Below are 14,619 nucleotides of genomic sequence, written 5' to 3' on the forward strand. Positions count from 1 at the left end.
GGACTCATGGAGCACTCCCCTTGTCAGGGTGTGCAGACAGAATGCTCTGAGTGCAGAAAGGTTAAATTTCAAAGGTTGCTGTACAACCCTATAATAGCCTGGTCATGAAAGAAGATTCCGTTCTATTTCCAGGAATCCAAAAATAAGTTTCAGTTTCATTATGATTTATTTTCCTGTATTAGACTTAGGAGCTTTACTCAGATATAATAACCAAGGGCAGTACAAAATAGAACTGTAAATCTTGGCTTGGATATTGCAAACATTGTAAAACAGCCATTTAAAAATGCTGTGAATTAATTCACTTTTTTGCTTTCCTCTAATGCAGAGCTTTTGGTTACATACTTAATCAACTTGTCGTCAAGCCACAAGTTTTTCACTGCAACTCTTCCCGTTCCCTCCCTGATGGGGCTGGCAGCGGAGGAAGTGAGTGGCTGCCTGCTGCATTCTTGCTGGCTGGGGTTAAACCTGGGCAGTCTGTCAAGAGCAGACAAAACCAGCCAGCCTCTCCCAGACAGCTCTTCTGCTCTCACCTCTCCCTGCCCTCCAGGCAGTTGCCTGTAAGAAAAGCTGCTCAGGATTCTGTGTCTCACAGGTGGGATGCAGGTAACCTGGTTCCAAACACTTCAGGCACACAGTCCGGATAAAGGACAATAAAGCACACTTTCCCTGCACAGTTTTCTTCCAAGTTAATCCACACATCAGCTTTGTAACAAGGAAGTAGCATGGTTCAGTACATTGGGAGAGACTTTTTAGGCAGGGAAAACCCAAGCAAAACGCCATCATGTCACAAGCACAGCACTCCTGTAAAACTCCAAAGGAGTTATAGCTTATAAGACCTGCCTTTTTCCTCCAACCTCTCACGAGTTTCTCAGTTTAGGCAGCACAAGTACAGGCTCCAAGACACTGCACATGCTCTGCCTACTCCTTTGCAGATGTTGCAGCCAGAGCTTTCCCACCTACACAGAGCCTGAGCTGAAAAATCCTCAGAAGTACTTGTTTTGACTTGTTTGGAAAGCTGAGGTTAAAATCATGGATATACAGAAAAAGTGTACAGGAACCAACTGATGAAAATGGATGGAAAGCCTGCAGTGCAAATGCGGCCAGATTACCACCAAAATCATCACAGGCAATGAAATTAAAAACAGATATGGCAACCAGGCTAGTGCTGCTGGAGGTCACCTTAAACGGTGCCCATCTTGATTTTTTATTTCTTAATGAGATAGTAGGGAAAAGCAGGCTGAACAGTTGAACTTGCACTCAAAGTTATACTCAGATAAAAGAGGATGTGGGGGCAATTAAAATTTGGGTTTCTAACATTTTGTTAAGGCTTACTTAAAGTTTACAGCAAGGGTGGCACAGTTGCTAATCAGTCTTGATGGTAGGTGTAGTAAAAGCTGACCAGGGACTGTTGTTGCAGGGTCTCCCCCTGCCTTGGTCTGAGCTCCTGCACACAGCCCATCAGTAGTACTTGTTCTCTCTCTTGGATGATTCTTCAGAAAAGCCCTTCACAACAGCAGTGGCAAGACCAGCAAGAAAGATACTTCCTACAGCTGCTGTAGTACAAATAACTGCTTTTGTAACCTACAAAGGGAAAGTGAAACACAGGATAGAAACATGATGATGAGTACTTGTATTTACTTCCCCGCCATGATATGATAATATAGAAAAGGCAGGGATAGTCAGGGTAAATAAATCAATGAGAGTCATGTGCCCCATTAGCGAAAGGGGTAACACCCAGGTTTGTACCCCTAGGAGGTGGCTTTCAACAGGAGGGCACTGTCAGGGTGCAGACAGAGCACAGTGACCCCTGCAGGTCCCAGGGCTCTGGGGAGGCCAGAGGCAGCGCTGGCTTGGAGCCCACAGCTGGGACTTGGCTGTCCCCATGCAGGCTGCGGGCTGTGTCCCAGTCCCCGGGTGACAGCCAGCAGCCAGGAGCTGCTCTGGGAGGCTCCCAGGGGCTCAGCCCGTGTCACTCACCTGGTCAGAGACTCCCTCTCCGTAGCGGAGGTCGGTCACAAAGTGCTCACAGTTGCTGCCAAAAACATCATAGGGCAACTCCCTGTCAATCCATCGCTCAGCACGCCGGAGGATCTCCCCCACAGGGCGAGGAGTGCGGGAGCGATCATACTTGTTGTTGACACGCCATTTGTTATTTCCCACCACCTCTTTTAGGAGCTGCTTCTTCACCTTGGCCTTTCTGGTGAATATTGATATCATGCTGACCGACAGGGATGGGGCTCCTTCATCTGGGTAAGCCAAGGAAGAGGTAAGGCAGGCAGGAAGACCCACTCTGGCCCCTCCAGGATCTCAGATGGGTTTCTGACTGCTCCTGGAAAGGGCAACTACACACAGGGTCCACCAGCAGCAGCACACGGAGGGAGACAGGGCTCTTGGAGCATCCAGCACCCACTCAACACCCTGCCAGGCTGCACCATCCTTATCGACAGGTGTCACGTTGATGACATATCCATCCCCCATGTAGAGGGCCCAGTGCTGGTAAAATTCCCGGTCGATCTCGATCAGGTCCCCAGGCTGGGGGTGGCTGTTTTCCTGTCCCATCTCCGGAGGGTGCGGTCAGGCCGTGCCCCTGTAGCGGGGCTGGCTCGGCGCAGGGCAGAGCGCAGCGGGAGGCTCGGGCTGTGCAGGGGCAGCTGCCGGGAGCGCAGGCACGGAGGGTGTCAGTGGCGGGCCCCGAGGGCAGCGGCTGCCGGAGCGGCCGAGGCCGGCCCGGGCCGGTGTCCGGCTGCTGCCGCCGCCCGCGCCCGCCCGCGGTGCCCGCGGTGCCCTCCCGGCCGCGCTCCCTTCGGGCTCCGCTGCTGCCGGCGCCGGAACGCGGCTGCCCGGGCGTGCCCGCGGTGCCGAGCCCGTGCCCGGGCTCTGGGGCACCTCCGGCCGCCCGGCAGAGCCGCGCCCGCCGCCGCAGCCTGGAGGGGCCGCATCCTGCTGGGAAACCCCCGCTCGCATCTCCCGAGCCCCGCTCACCTCAGTATCCGTCCCGCTGCTGCCGTGTCCGGGATCAAGGTCCCCTCTAAACGCTGTAAACCGGGCGAAGGACGCTCTTGCGTGTAATCTGCCGGGCTCACTGCCGTCACTGCCCCAGAGCCGCCCATTGGGACACGCCCGCCACCTGGTTCGGGAACTTTCTACGTCCGAGGTTTTTGCCCAAACCACCGTTGGGTGAAAAATCTGGTGCTGCCATCCTGGAAGTTAGGTCAGTGCCTCTTTGCCAGGAGCCCCTGCCTTGAAGGTGTCCTCCTGTTCAGTGATGGGCAACACTCCTGACACTGGTCTCGTACACATGGCCAGATACCATGTTTTAAAACAACAACCTGATCCACGTTTAAATGGGGCTTGTGTACCAGTCAACCGGTACCGAACGCAGCAGAGGATGTAAATGGCCAGTGCAAATGGCCTTGTGTAAATTCAAAAGACTTTGCAGCAAAAGCACGATGGATTAGATTTACATTAGCCCACCTACACAGTGAAGAGGACCAGGTGAGCCCTTGAGCCAGGCTCAGGGCTGCACAATGTCGAGGCTTCCCCAGCTTGTACTGAATCAGCCCAGGTTTTCATCCTCTGATGTCCACCACATTCAGATGGTTTAATGTCCTACAAATGCCATTCTTTTAAGGGACACATTCTTTTCAGGGCTATGCCCCAAAGCACAGGCAAGGATTGTTCTCACAACTGTTGGGAAAAGAGCAGCCTTTACTGCATGGCAACTCAAGCACATCTGAGGCCTTGCCAACATTTCCTAGAAAGGCTCACAAGTGCTGAATGCAGCAAGTGATGGATTCCCCGCCCCCCTCCCCCTTTTTTTTTTTTTTCTTTTTTTTTTTTTTTTTTTCTTTTTTTTTAAGCAAGGGGTGGATTTTGCTGCTCCTCCTCACACTCTCTCTTTATGGTATGGGCAGTGTTCCACCCAAACCTGTCAATGCATCCACCAGGCTCCACGGAAAGGCAGCCCCTAATGAGCAACATCACCCTGACTGCAAAGAGATGCATGGCACAGCTGCAAACTGCTGCATTCTGTGAAATGTTACAGCTTACAGGAACAATAAGGCAATTCCCCAGATGAAGCAACTCTGGTTCTCTTGCATTCCAGGATGAATTAGAGATGTGAGAGGTCTATAAATTGCACTCACACTGAAATTCCTTTCCAGGGGTTGCAGAGAAAATATTCTGAGTTCAGGAAAGTTCAGAGGTTCTGTATAACCACCTCAACAGCTTGACCATGAAAGAAGTTTCAGTTACATTTTCAGGAATCCAAAAATGAGTCCCAGCTTCAGTTTGATTAAAATGTGTTTTCCTGCAGTAAAACTAAGAACTTTATTCAGATGTAATAACAAAGGGGAATACAAAATACAACTGTAAAGCTTGGCTTGGTTATTTCAAACATTGAAAAACTGCCATTTAAAAAAGCAATGAAAAATTAATTCTTTTTCTTTGCTTGCTTGCACAGCTTTCACTTTACCTTCTAAACCAACTTCTTCTCAAGCCAAAAGTTTTCCACTTCAGCTCTTCTGATTCTCTGATGGGGCTGGCAGAGGAGGGAGTGAGTGGCTGCCTGCTGCATTCTTGCTGGCTGGGGTTAAACCTGGGCAGTCTGTCGAGAGCAGACAAAAGCAGCCAGCCTCTCCCAGACAGCTCTTCTGCCCTCACCTCTCCCTGCCCTCCAGGCAGTTGCCTGTAAGAAAAGCTGCTCAGGATTCTGTGTCTCACAGGTGGGATGCAGGTAACCTGGTTCCAAACACTTCAGGCACACAGTCCGGATAAAGGCCAATAAAGCACACTTTCCCTGCACAGTTTCCTTCCAAGTTAATCCACACATCAGCTTTGTGACAAGGAAGTAGCATGGTTCAGTACATTGGGAGAGACTTTTAGGCAGGGAAAACCCAAGCAAAACACCATCATGTCACAAGCACAGCACTCCTGTAAAACTCCAAAGGAGTTATAGCTTATAAGACCTGCCTTTTTCCTCCAACCTCCCACGAGTTTCTCAGTTTAGGCAGCACAAGTACAGGCTCCAAGACACTGCACATGCTCTGCCTACTCCTTTGCAGATGTTGCAGCCTGGGCTTTCCCACCTACTCAGAGCCTCAGCTGAAAAATCTTCAGAAGTACTTGTTTTGACTTGTTTGGAAAGCTGAGGTTAAAATCACGGATGTACAGAAAAAGTGTACAGGAACCAACTGATGAAAATGGATGGAAAGCCTGCAGTGCAAATGCGGCCAGATTACCACCAAAATCATCACAGGCAATGAAATTAAAAACAGATATGGCAACCAGGCTAGTGCTGCTGGAGGTCACCTTAAACGGTGCCCATCTTGACTTTTTATTTCTTAATGAGATAGTAGGGAAAAGCAGGCAGAACAGTTGAACTTGCACTCAAAGTTATACTCAGATAAAAGAGGATGTGGGGGCAATTAAAATTTGGGTTTCTAACATTTTGTTAAGGCTTACTTAAAGTTTACAGCAAGGGTGGCACAGTTGCTAATCAGTCTTGATGGCAGGTGTAGTAAAAGCTGACCAGGGACTGTTGTTGCAGGGTCTCCCCCTGCCTTGGTCTGAGCTCCTGCACACAGCCCATCAGTAGTACTTGTTCTCTCTCTTGGATGAGTCCCCACACAAACTCTTCACAACAGCAGTGGCAAGACCAGCAAGAATGATACCTCCTACAGCTGCTGTAGTACAAATAACTGCTTTTGTAACCTACAAAGGGAAAGTGAAACACAGGATGGAAACATGATGAGCATTTGTATTTACTTCCCCGCCATGATATGATAACATAGAAAAGGCAGGGATAGTCAGGGTAAATAAATCAGTGAGAGTCATGTGCCCCATTAGCGAAAGGGGTAACACCCAGGTTTGTACCTCTAGGAGGTGGCTTTCAACAGGAGGGCACTGTCAGGGTGCAGACAGAGCACAGTGACCCCTGCAGGTCCCGGGGCTCTGGGGAGGCCAGAGGCAGCGCTGGCTTGGAGCACACAGCTGGGCTTGGCTGTCCCCATGCAGGCTGCAGGCTGTGCCCCAGTCCCCGGGTGACAGCCAGCAGCCAAGGAGCTGCTCTGGGAGGCTCCCAGGGGCTCAGCCCGTGTCACTCACCTGGTCAGAGACTCCCTCTCCGTAGCGGAGGTCGGTCACAAAGTGCTCACAGTTGCTGCCAAAAACATCATAGGGCACCTCCCTGTCAATCCATCGCTCAGCACGCCGGAGGATCTCCCCCACAGGGCGAGGAGTGCGGGAGCGATCATACTTGTTGTTGACACGCCATTTGTTATTTCCCACCACCTCCTTCAGGAGCTGCTTCTTCACCTTGGCCTTTCTGGTGAATATTGATGTGGTGCTCACTGACAGCGATGGGGCTCCTTCATCTGGGTAAGCCAAGGAGGAGGTAAGGCAGGCAGGCAGACCCACTCTGGCCCCTCCAGGATCTCAGATGGGTTTCTGACTGCTCCTGGAAAGGGCAACTACACACAGGGTCCACCAACAGCAGCACACGAAGGGAGACAGGGCTCTTGGAGCATCCAACACCCACTCAGCACCCTGCCAGGCTGCACCATCCTTACCGACAGGTGTCACGTTTATGACATATCCATCCCCCATGTAGAGGGCCCAGTGCTGGTAAAGTGGTCGGTCGATCTCGATCAGGTCCCCAGGCTGGGGGTGGCTCCTGCCATTTGCCATCTCCGGAGGGTGCGGTCAGGCCGTGCCCCTGTAGCGGGGCTGGCTCGGCGCAGGGCAGAGCGCAGCGGGAGGCTCGGGCTGTGCAGGGGCAGCTGCCGGGAGCGCAGGCACGGAGGGTGTCAGTGGCGGGCCCCGAGGGCAGCGGCTGCCGGAGCGGCCGAGGCCGGCCCGGGCCGGTGTCCGGCTGCTGCCGCCGCCCGCGCCCGCCCGCGGTGCCCGCGGTGCCCTCCCGGCCGCGCTCCCTTCGGGCTCCGCTGCTGCCGGCGCCGGAACGCGGCTGCCCGGGGGTGCCCGCGGTGCCGAGCCCGTGCCCGTGCCCGGGGGCACCTCCGGCCGCCCGGCAGAGCCGCGCCCGCCGCCGCAGCCTGGAGGGGCCGCATCCTGCTGGGAAACCCCCGCTCGCATCTCCCGAGCCCCGCTCACCCCGGCGCCTGTCCCGCTGTTGTCGTGGCCGCGCTCCGGGCCCGCTGCTCCCGCTATAAATAACAAGAAGATGGCGCTTGCGCCGATCCTGCCGGGCTCTCTGGCGACGCTGACCGAGGGCTGGCCCGTCCGTCCCCTTCTCTTCCATCCCGTCCCCACCGCCCCCGCCTTCTCCCTCCCACCGCACGTCTCACGTGGACGCGCCGTTCCCGAGATTGTTGTCAAAACCACTCGTTCAGTGCAAAAGCCGATTCTGAGCCCGAGGAGGACGTTCCATTGCCACTTTCCCGGAGACTGCCGCAGCTCCTCAGCCCCTCCAGCCGCGGAGGGGCTCCGGTCCTGCTGCGCCGAGCGGTGAGTGAGCATCCCTCACCAGGAAACCTTTCGAGAGAAAAACTGCTGCCTTTCTACTCCTTCACTGTGATGAGAAACAAAGGGGCGGAGCTCTGAGCGACATGATTTTAGGGCAAAGGGATTTTTAGGATGTGTTTTTATGACGTGGCCTGGGCATTTCCTTTGGGACATCAGAGGAATCTCATGATTGTGTCCAGCAAGGGTCCTGGTCCAAGAGATGGGCACAGCTGAGCCTGTACAGCTATATTCTTTACTGGTGCTAGCACAGTGTGCTAAAGCTAACAAGAAAACTGTCCTCTGGGTAAGCTGAACTTAGCAGTGTATTTAAAACCTTGCATTTCAGAAGACAGGCGAGCAGGCTAGTTGATTTAAAAGATGAGAGCAGTGGAAGATTGGCATCTTCCTGCCTTCCAGTGACATGAAATTGTTAATTCAGAGGAGCATTGAACAGCAGTTCTGCTTTCTGTATCATCCTCTTCTCTAAGTCTGAACTATTTGCAAAGTTTTGCAGTGGAAGTTGAATCACCAAGGCAATTCTTGTGGTATGAAAAAAAAAAAGCGTATATATGGAAACCCAGATATCTGCTTTACCTGGGCACAACAGGGACCTATTGCTTGAGGGAGCCTGAGCTGGGATCCTGCAGGGCAGGGACTGGCCTGTGCTCCCACCCACTGCAAAGAGAGGTGAGTGTTGTCAGCACTGCGTGGCAGTCACTGAATCACGCTGTAGCAGGTGTAGGAGTACAATAGAAACTGCCTCTGAACCAGCAGCAAAATGGTATTATAAACACAGTGAAATTCCAGCATAAAGTTGACAGTTCATTTGTGCACGAGTAGGTCTCTCGTGCTGATTCATTTTCATTGTGTAATGAGGTTGAAAGGCCCCTTCTATTCATACCCTTTCCAATATAGATGTGGCCCGTGTGTGTGGTGTGTTCTTGAATGGACCAGAATAACCTAACTCACTACAGAGACTGCACATACTTCTCTGGCTAACAGTACACAGGAGTTTATGGATACAGGGAAAGGAGAAAGGGTAAGTAAATAATAACCAGCATTACAACAGAAACAACAGCAAGCCCTGTGAAGGAAACCCTCCTGTCCAGCTATCCAGGACCCCCTCTGGCAGTCAGTCACACTTGCTGCACTTTGAGGTGCCCCCCTTCGCTCCCTGTACACCTCACACTCACACATTCAGACAAAGTCTTTTTACTTGCTTGGCCCCAGGTTTCCCATAGCAGAGTCTCAAACACTTGGAATAAATTATTTATGGTGCAACAACCAAACAACAGTTTGAGCTGGATGCCTCCAAGGAGGAACCCCAAACAAAAGAAGCCGTGTGGATTTTGTACCCTGGCAGTCTGGGGTCTCAGCTCCTGCTGTATCTCTGATTGTCTGGGGTCTCAGCTCCTGCTGTATCTCTGATTATCTGTTTCTGTGCTGGTGTCACAGGTCCCCTGCCCTTTGTTATGTAAAGGGTTGGTATAGTTCAGTCAGGCTTTGCCACCCAGAGCTCAATCTGCATCTCACACTGCAGTTGCACACTGAGCTACCTGCATGATATGTCTTCCTCAACAATCAGAAAGTAATCTGCAATGAGCTACAAAAGCAAAGTTTTCATGGTGCTTTAAGTCTCAAAGTTTCACTCATAGCCCTGCTAATTCCTTCTGGGCTTGGACAAGGCTCAGGCAATGCTTCAGTCCCTGATGTTGGTGAGTGTCTGTCATGGGGTGGGTCTCACACACAGCATGTAACCAGGCATTGCTGCCAATACCTTTCATCTCCTGAAGTAGGGCACTCCTTAGCATGGTCTGGGGCTGAGTTGATGCTGAGCTCCTCTCACATTCATCAGTGTGGCAGCTTCTGAGTTTGCAAAGGCCCTCAAGGAGAGTTTATGACATGATCTCATTCTCCAGAAAGTTTTTGTTAAGTTATGCTCTTCCTTAGCCCCCACAGGTTGGGGACTGATGACAAGCCTGCTTCTTGTCCCTTCCACTGTAAGGGGATAATGGGGATCCTCCTTGTTTTTATCATCTGTCCTCAGGTGAGTTTAGTGTATTGTTTCTTTCTCTCCCCAGCTGGACATGTCTTGCCAGAAGAGGGGTAAAGAACTGTGTCCATATCAGTCAACTAATCCCCTCCCCATGCAAGGATTTGGGTAAGATCCCATGAAGACCTGCCTGGGATGCTATAACTAGTTTGTAGAATCATAGAATGATTTGAGTTGGAAGGAACCTAAAGATCATTCCGTTCCAATCCCCTTCCATGGGCAGGGACATCTTTCATTAGACTAGATTGCTCAAAGCTCCATCCAACCTGGCCCTGAACACTTTCAGGGACAGGACATCCACAACTTCTCTGGATAACCCATTCCAGTGCCTCATCGCCCTCATAGTAAGGAATTTCTTTCTAAAATCTAACCTAAACCTACTTTCTGATATCTAACCTTCATGTACTCTCTTTCAGTTTGAATTCTGACTGCATCACTCTATGGTTTGTATTACTCTCAGAGGTGTGTTATGGTTTGTGCTTCTCTCAGAGGTGTGTATGTGGTGTTGTGCAGCACACTTGTGCCGTCGGTGTCTGTCTGGAATTTGTGTTTTTCAAACCTCCTTTGAAGACAACAGAGTCTCTTTGGTCAGTTAGGACATATTTTGATTTGGGCCTACAACGTGAGATCTGAGAGATATTTTAAATGAACAATTTCAAAGATTTTCAAGAAATGCAATGATAAATTTATTATTATTTCTTTTCAAAATATTAGACATATCATTAAAATACAAGAGTAAAAAGTATGATGAATAGGAATAATACTGTTAACTATAGGTGTGTATTTGGGGATTCATTTTGATCAAATGCTCTGTTCACGAAGTAGCCATAATCTTGCTCACGTACTCTGGCACCTGATTCATCCCTGGACCATTTCAAAGAAGACTCCCTTGATATTGTAACTGTATCCGTCTTTCTCTTCCTTCTGTACAGTGGGAAAAAAAATGGAACAACCTATTTTAATTTGTATTCTTATTTATAGTGAAAGATCAAACAATGCTGTGAGCATGAATGGAACTGAGTTTTGGAGAGGCCAGAGTTTTATATAAGTGATACATATTCCCTGTGTAAAAGAAATGGCCTATGTTCATTCTTGATTTAAAAAAAAAAAAAAGGTAATTTTCCCCTCACATTCATCAGAAGATATCCCCGATATTGTGACTTCTTTCTAGCCTTGCAGGTATGTGACTGATGGAAGTTTTGAGGTTTACAGGTGCTAAAAGAGGTGTATTTACTTTGCTGAATGTAGCAAATCTGGGAAAAGCCTTACCCGAACAGGTACACTGTAGAGGAGATGAAGATGACAATAACAGCGACACCCACCATGACTGCGACGACAATGGCGATTGTGCTCCCTGAATCCTCTGTGACAGGGTCATCAACTGAGGAACAAACAAGAGCCCTGTCACTGAAAGCTGACTGTGCTGTGAACTGAAATATTTTTTTTCCATCCTTGCTTGTCTGTTTTGTTTTACTGTGTTCTCTGTGGCGTCCTGGAAAGGTGTCACACCCCCCGTCCTGTGTGTCTCACCCAGCCCTGCTGCCCTGCTTTCTGGTACCTCTCCGCTTGGCTTCTGACCCTTCTCTCTGCTTGGATGACCACAGGCTCTCACCCACTGGGTTACTAACCCACATCATGAAAATGAAGAGCAAGCCCAGTCTTTTCCGTAACAATATCCATTTTTGAAAGGGATATGTTTAATACAGACAGGAAAATCCAGATTAGTTTTATTACCTATTTTTTCAGCCTCACAGTTTGGTCCTGTGTAGAGTTCTGAACATTCACAGGAGTGGAGGGAGGTGCTGTTGAAAGTTTCAGAGCAAATGCCATCATTCTTACAAGGATTTGGCATACATGGGCCACCTGGGAAAAAAGAAGAAACCCTTGACTCTCAGATAATCCAACCCCAAAGAGAACCCCAAGAGGTTTTTGCTTAGCTTAGGCTGACTCCTAATGCTTCACATCCCCTGTATTTTAGCATGTTTCTTGTATCTGGTAACATAAATAAGGGAAAGAAACTCTGTTTCTCCAGTGAAATGTCAGAGCAAGATCCCTTGCATGGTTTTCTTCTGTACACTCTCTCTTGCAACGATCCATAACCCAGTGATGCCCTTTAAAGTTAGTCAAGACTTCATAGCACCAAAGACAATGTGGTAGTGGTTGACTCACTCCTGTAGCATCCACGACTGTAGTTTGAAATGCCACAGATTTCACCAGACCCACACACTTCGTCAAAGCAGAAAACAGTGGAGCTTTCCGTGCACTGGCATTTCTGAGAGCAGTCGTCAGTGGTGAATATTTCTCCAATCTGGAAGAACAGAAGTTAGATGTTAAAAAAATAAGTAAAATCAGCCAGAAAAAGGGTAAATGTAGCACTGGAACCTTCAGTGTACTCTCTCCAATGCTGATGAACGGCAATAGGGCAGATTGGGATTTTTTAAAGTAGTTTGTAAAACAAAAGGAAAGCAAGCAGCTTACTAATGCAGCTCTTTGAAACTCGAGGATGGCCCAAGAAAGTGGGCAAAAGAGTTTAGGGCATGAGATCCTAGCCCCAGGCAGGGTACATGTGCAGCCAAAAATGGGCAACTGTTGCTGGAGATGAGTGGCAGATGAATCACATTATACCTCCAAGGCAATGTGAAAGTGCTATCAATCATTTTTGTTAAAAGTGACACTTGTTAATAGTAAATCTTTAAGTAAATCTTTACTCGATTGGACCTTTTTTTTTTTTTTTTGTACCAAATCTCTAGTGGTTAACCAGAAATCTGTGAGATAATGGAGCTGTTCTATCCTGCAGTGACAATGGAGGATTCTCCTCAGAATCCAGCTTTGCCCAGGGCTCTCTTCATGTCCTATCCAACTCTGCAGACTCTCAACCCTGCCTATACTGCTCTTCACTGAAAGGAGCGAGGCCACAGTGTTGCACAGAATTTTTCTGTAACTGATGTGTTGTAAACTTTAGACCCTATGAGTGTAATAAAGGTCAAGAGTTAACATGAATTTAGTCACATAGTTTCTCCAAGTGTCTGCCTTGGATTGGCAGGCAGAGTTTCAGAGGGACACCAAGAGATCTTGACCTCTCTTCCCTTTCTCCAGAACCCAAAATTTTATTAAACAATTGCTCTTTGTTTCTAATGTTTCTACTGCAAAATTACACGCTGAGGATTATGAGGGGATGGTCAAAATAACCAACAAGAGAAAATACTGTTTAGTGCTGTGGGAGCTGTCTGACCCACAGAGAGACCGTACCTCATAGTATTTGTCAAGGTATGTGCAGCCACACTGTTTGTAAGGGACACAGTCAAAGCCACTAAGAACATAACCAGGGAGACATTCACAGCCTTCAACACAGGGTGATTCACACTCAGAGGGGCTGGTCAAGTCGTTGCAGGATGCTGGGCATGCAGACATGCAAGAGCTGTAATTGCTGTTGGCAGGACATGATATTCCTGTAAAAATAAGGAGTCCAGTTACACCAGGCTGCTGTGTGTCACTTACAGAATTCCCTTTCTGATCCATTTTGTAGGAGGCAATGTGATAAACACACACACGCAGATGTGCATGCATATATAACAGTATTGAATCTGTAAGTAAAGCACTCCAAACTCAGGAAATGCATCATCAAAGCTATTTGTATACTGTGCTCTCATTCCTGGTATACACTGATCTCAAAACAACTTCTCACGTGTTCGGGGTTGCCATCATTGAAGTGCCAGAGCTGTTCCATAACTTTGGGAACTGAGTTTCACTAGAAACACAAAGTTACATAACCATAGCAGACATAGGGAGAATACAGTTTAATGGATCTCCAAACTTTAAAAAAAATGAGGAAAAATATGTTTGAGATGATTATAAATCTTATTTCAGCATTTTTTTAGTCTGAAAAATTTTGAGTTTTCAATTGAATCTCTTTTTTTTAATCTTGAAATTTCTCAGACAAAAAAAGATAATTAGTATATTTTGTAGATTAAAAAGAGTTTGAAATGAAATGTTTTCATTTTGTAGCTTGTGATAGTCAGATTTGTAGCTTGTGATGGTCTCCAAAATTTAAACTTTTTGTCCCATTGGGAATGGAGACATATTTTCACTCACAGAACTTCTGATTACAGGGAGATGACAGCTCTGATATCCTAAGTATCTCTCTCTAAGCTGTGGTTGGAATGCAAAAGTTAGCATAGGACACAGAAGAGAGGCCAGAAAACAAGTATCCTTAGCTGTGAAGAGTGAGTGAAGTGTAAATCAGCATGTTTTTACTGCCTGAGAAGATTTGATATAGGAAAAGGCTTAAACTTCAGATTTTAAGAGTCCTGTAGGTAGAATCCCTACTTTGTGTTTCTTCCTGTGCTTACCACAGTCTGTCTGCTGCCTCCAGCCATCCATGCTGACTCCTTGCTGCTGACAAGCCAGCACATATTCCTCCAGACTGCGACACAAGGTAGCAGCCTCGTCTCCTTCCACACACATATCGAACAGGCAGCTCCTGTGTACAACACAAGAAAACATTCATTCCCAGTATATTTGTTATTGGTTGTTTTCATCTGCTTTTTTGCCTCACTCCAAGTTAGTTTTGTTTTCCAGTATCTGGCTGACAGGAAACAGAGGAATAAATGACACCCAAGCACGTGATTGTGCAGCTGCTGCTGCTATGTGAGGTGTCTATACAGGATTATGAAAGCTGGAAAAGGCCTCTAAGATCATCGAGCCCAACCTTTAACTGTCTGCAGTAGACACTTACGTGAAATAGAAGCCAGGTTGGACTGCAGAATGACACTTGGCAAAAGGACCATTCAAGTCAGTCAGAATCTGACACCTTGAAGTTGTATTTTGCTGCTCCAGCTGATTTTCACTGCAGCCTTGGAAAAGCCCGGGATCTGGTTCCTCCTCAGACTCATTTTCTGAGATGACATCTCGTCTGTAAATGAAGTAATTATGAAATCATCAGTGTTCTGTGTACATCCAGCATTCATGGTTCTACTCTCAGAGTAACACTGCAAGAATACTTCTGCCTTGTGGTATAAATGTGAGCTTATTTCTCTTTCATGTTTCCTGAATGGGAAGGAGATACAGCAAATCGAAGATGTACTGGAGCTGTTCCTACCATCTCA

At 48.2% G+C, this 14,619-nt stretch overlaps 2 protein-coding genes and 1 long non-coding RNA gene across 3 annotated transcripts; 1 reads left to right on the top strand and 2 right to left on the bottom strand.

The window, feature by feature from the left end:
* Positions 1-161: 161 nt before the first annotated feature.
* On the bottom strand, positions 162-4,165 carry LOC134555853 (phospholipase A and acyltransferase 1-like). Its single transcript, XM_063407849.1, has 4 exons — positions 2,983-4,165; positions 2,440-2,651; positions 1,978-2,244; positions 162-1,581 (listed from the first exon to the last, which is right to left on the bottom strand). The coding sequence occupies exons 2-4, from the start codon at positions 2,557-2,559 to the stop codon at positions 1,459-1,461; spliced, it is 510 nt and encodes a 169-aa protein (XP_063263919.1). The 5' UTR covers positions 2,560-2,651; positions 2,983-4,165; the 3' UTR covers positions 162-1,458.
* A 124-nt stretch (positions 4,166-4,289) lies between these two features.
* On the bottom strand, positions 4,290-7,263 carry LOC134555852 (phospholipase A and acyltransferase 1-like). The gene is made up of 4 exons (XM_063407848.1): positions 7,111-7,263; positions 6,570-6,779; positions 6,106-6,374; positions 4,290-5,712 (listed from the first exon to the last, which is right to left on the bottom strand). Exons 2-4 carry the CDS (start codon positions 6,685-6,687, stop codon positions 5,590-5,592), a joined length of 510 nt encoding a protein of 169 aa, XP_063263918.1. The 5' UTR covers positions 6,688-6,779; positions 7,111-7,263; the 3' UTR covers positions 4,290-5,589.
* Positions 7,264-7,305: 42 nt separating this feature from the next.
* LOC134555854 (uncharacterized) lies at positions 7,306-9,533 on the top strand. The gene is made up of 3 exons (XR_010081521.1): positions 7,306-7,464; positions 8,377-8,500; positions 9,412-9,533. It is a non-coding gene; the product is annotated as an uncharacterized LOC134555854 (long non-coding RNA).
* The last annotated feature ends 5,086 nt before the right edge of the window (positions 9,534-14,619 follow it).

This window comes from Prinia subflava, chromosome 11 (genome assembly GCF_021018805.1).
Source record: "Prinia subflava isolate CZ2003 ecotype Zambia chromosome 11, Cam_Psub_1.2, whole genome shotgun sequence".
Lineage (NCBI taxonomy): Eukaryota > Metazoa > Chordata > Aves > Passeriformes > Cisticolidae > Prinia > Prinia subflava.

Bases quoted from the DNA above. Each gene is read 5' to 3' on its own strand.
- LOC134555853 (XM_063407849.1), bottom strand. From the start codon at position 2,559: ATGGGACAGGAAAACAGCCACCCCCAGCCTGGGGACCTGATCGAGATC. The intron at 2,245-2,439 runs AAGGATGGTGCA...GCTTACCCAGAT, and splicing joins TCAACGTGACACCTGTCGAT to GAAGGAGCCCCATCCCTGTC. The intron at 1,582-1,977 runs GTGAGTGACACG...TTCCCTTTGTAG, and splicing joins GAGAGGGAGTCTCTGACCAG to GTTACAAAAGCAGTTATTTG.
- LOC134555852 (XM_063407848.1), bottom strand. From the start codon at position 6,687: ATGGCAAATGGCAGGAGCCACCCCCAGCCTGGGGACCTGATCGAGATC. The intron at 6,375-6,569 runs GTAAGGATGGTG...TGGCTTACCCAG, and splicing joins CATAAACGTGACACCTGTCG to ATGAAGGAGCCCCATCGCTG. The intron at 5,713-6,105 runs GTGAGTGACACG...TTCCCTTTGTAG, and splicing joins GAGAGGGAGTCTCTGACCAG to GTTACAAAAGCAGTTATTTG.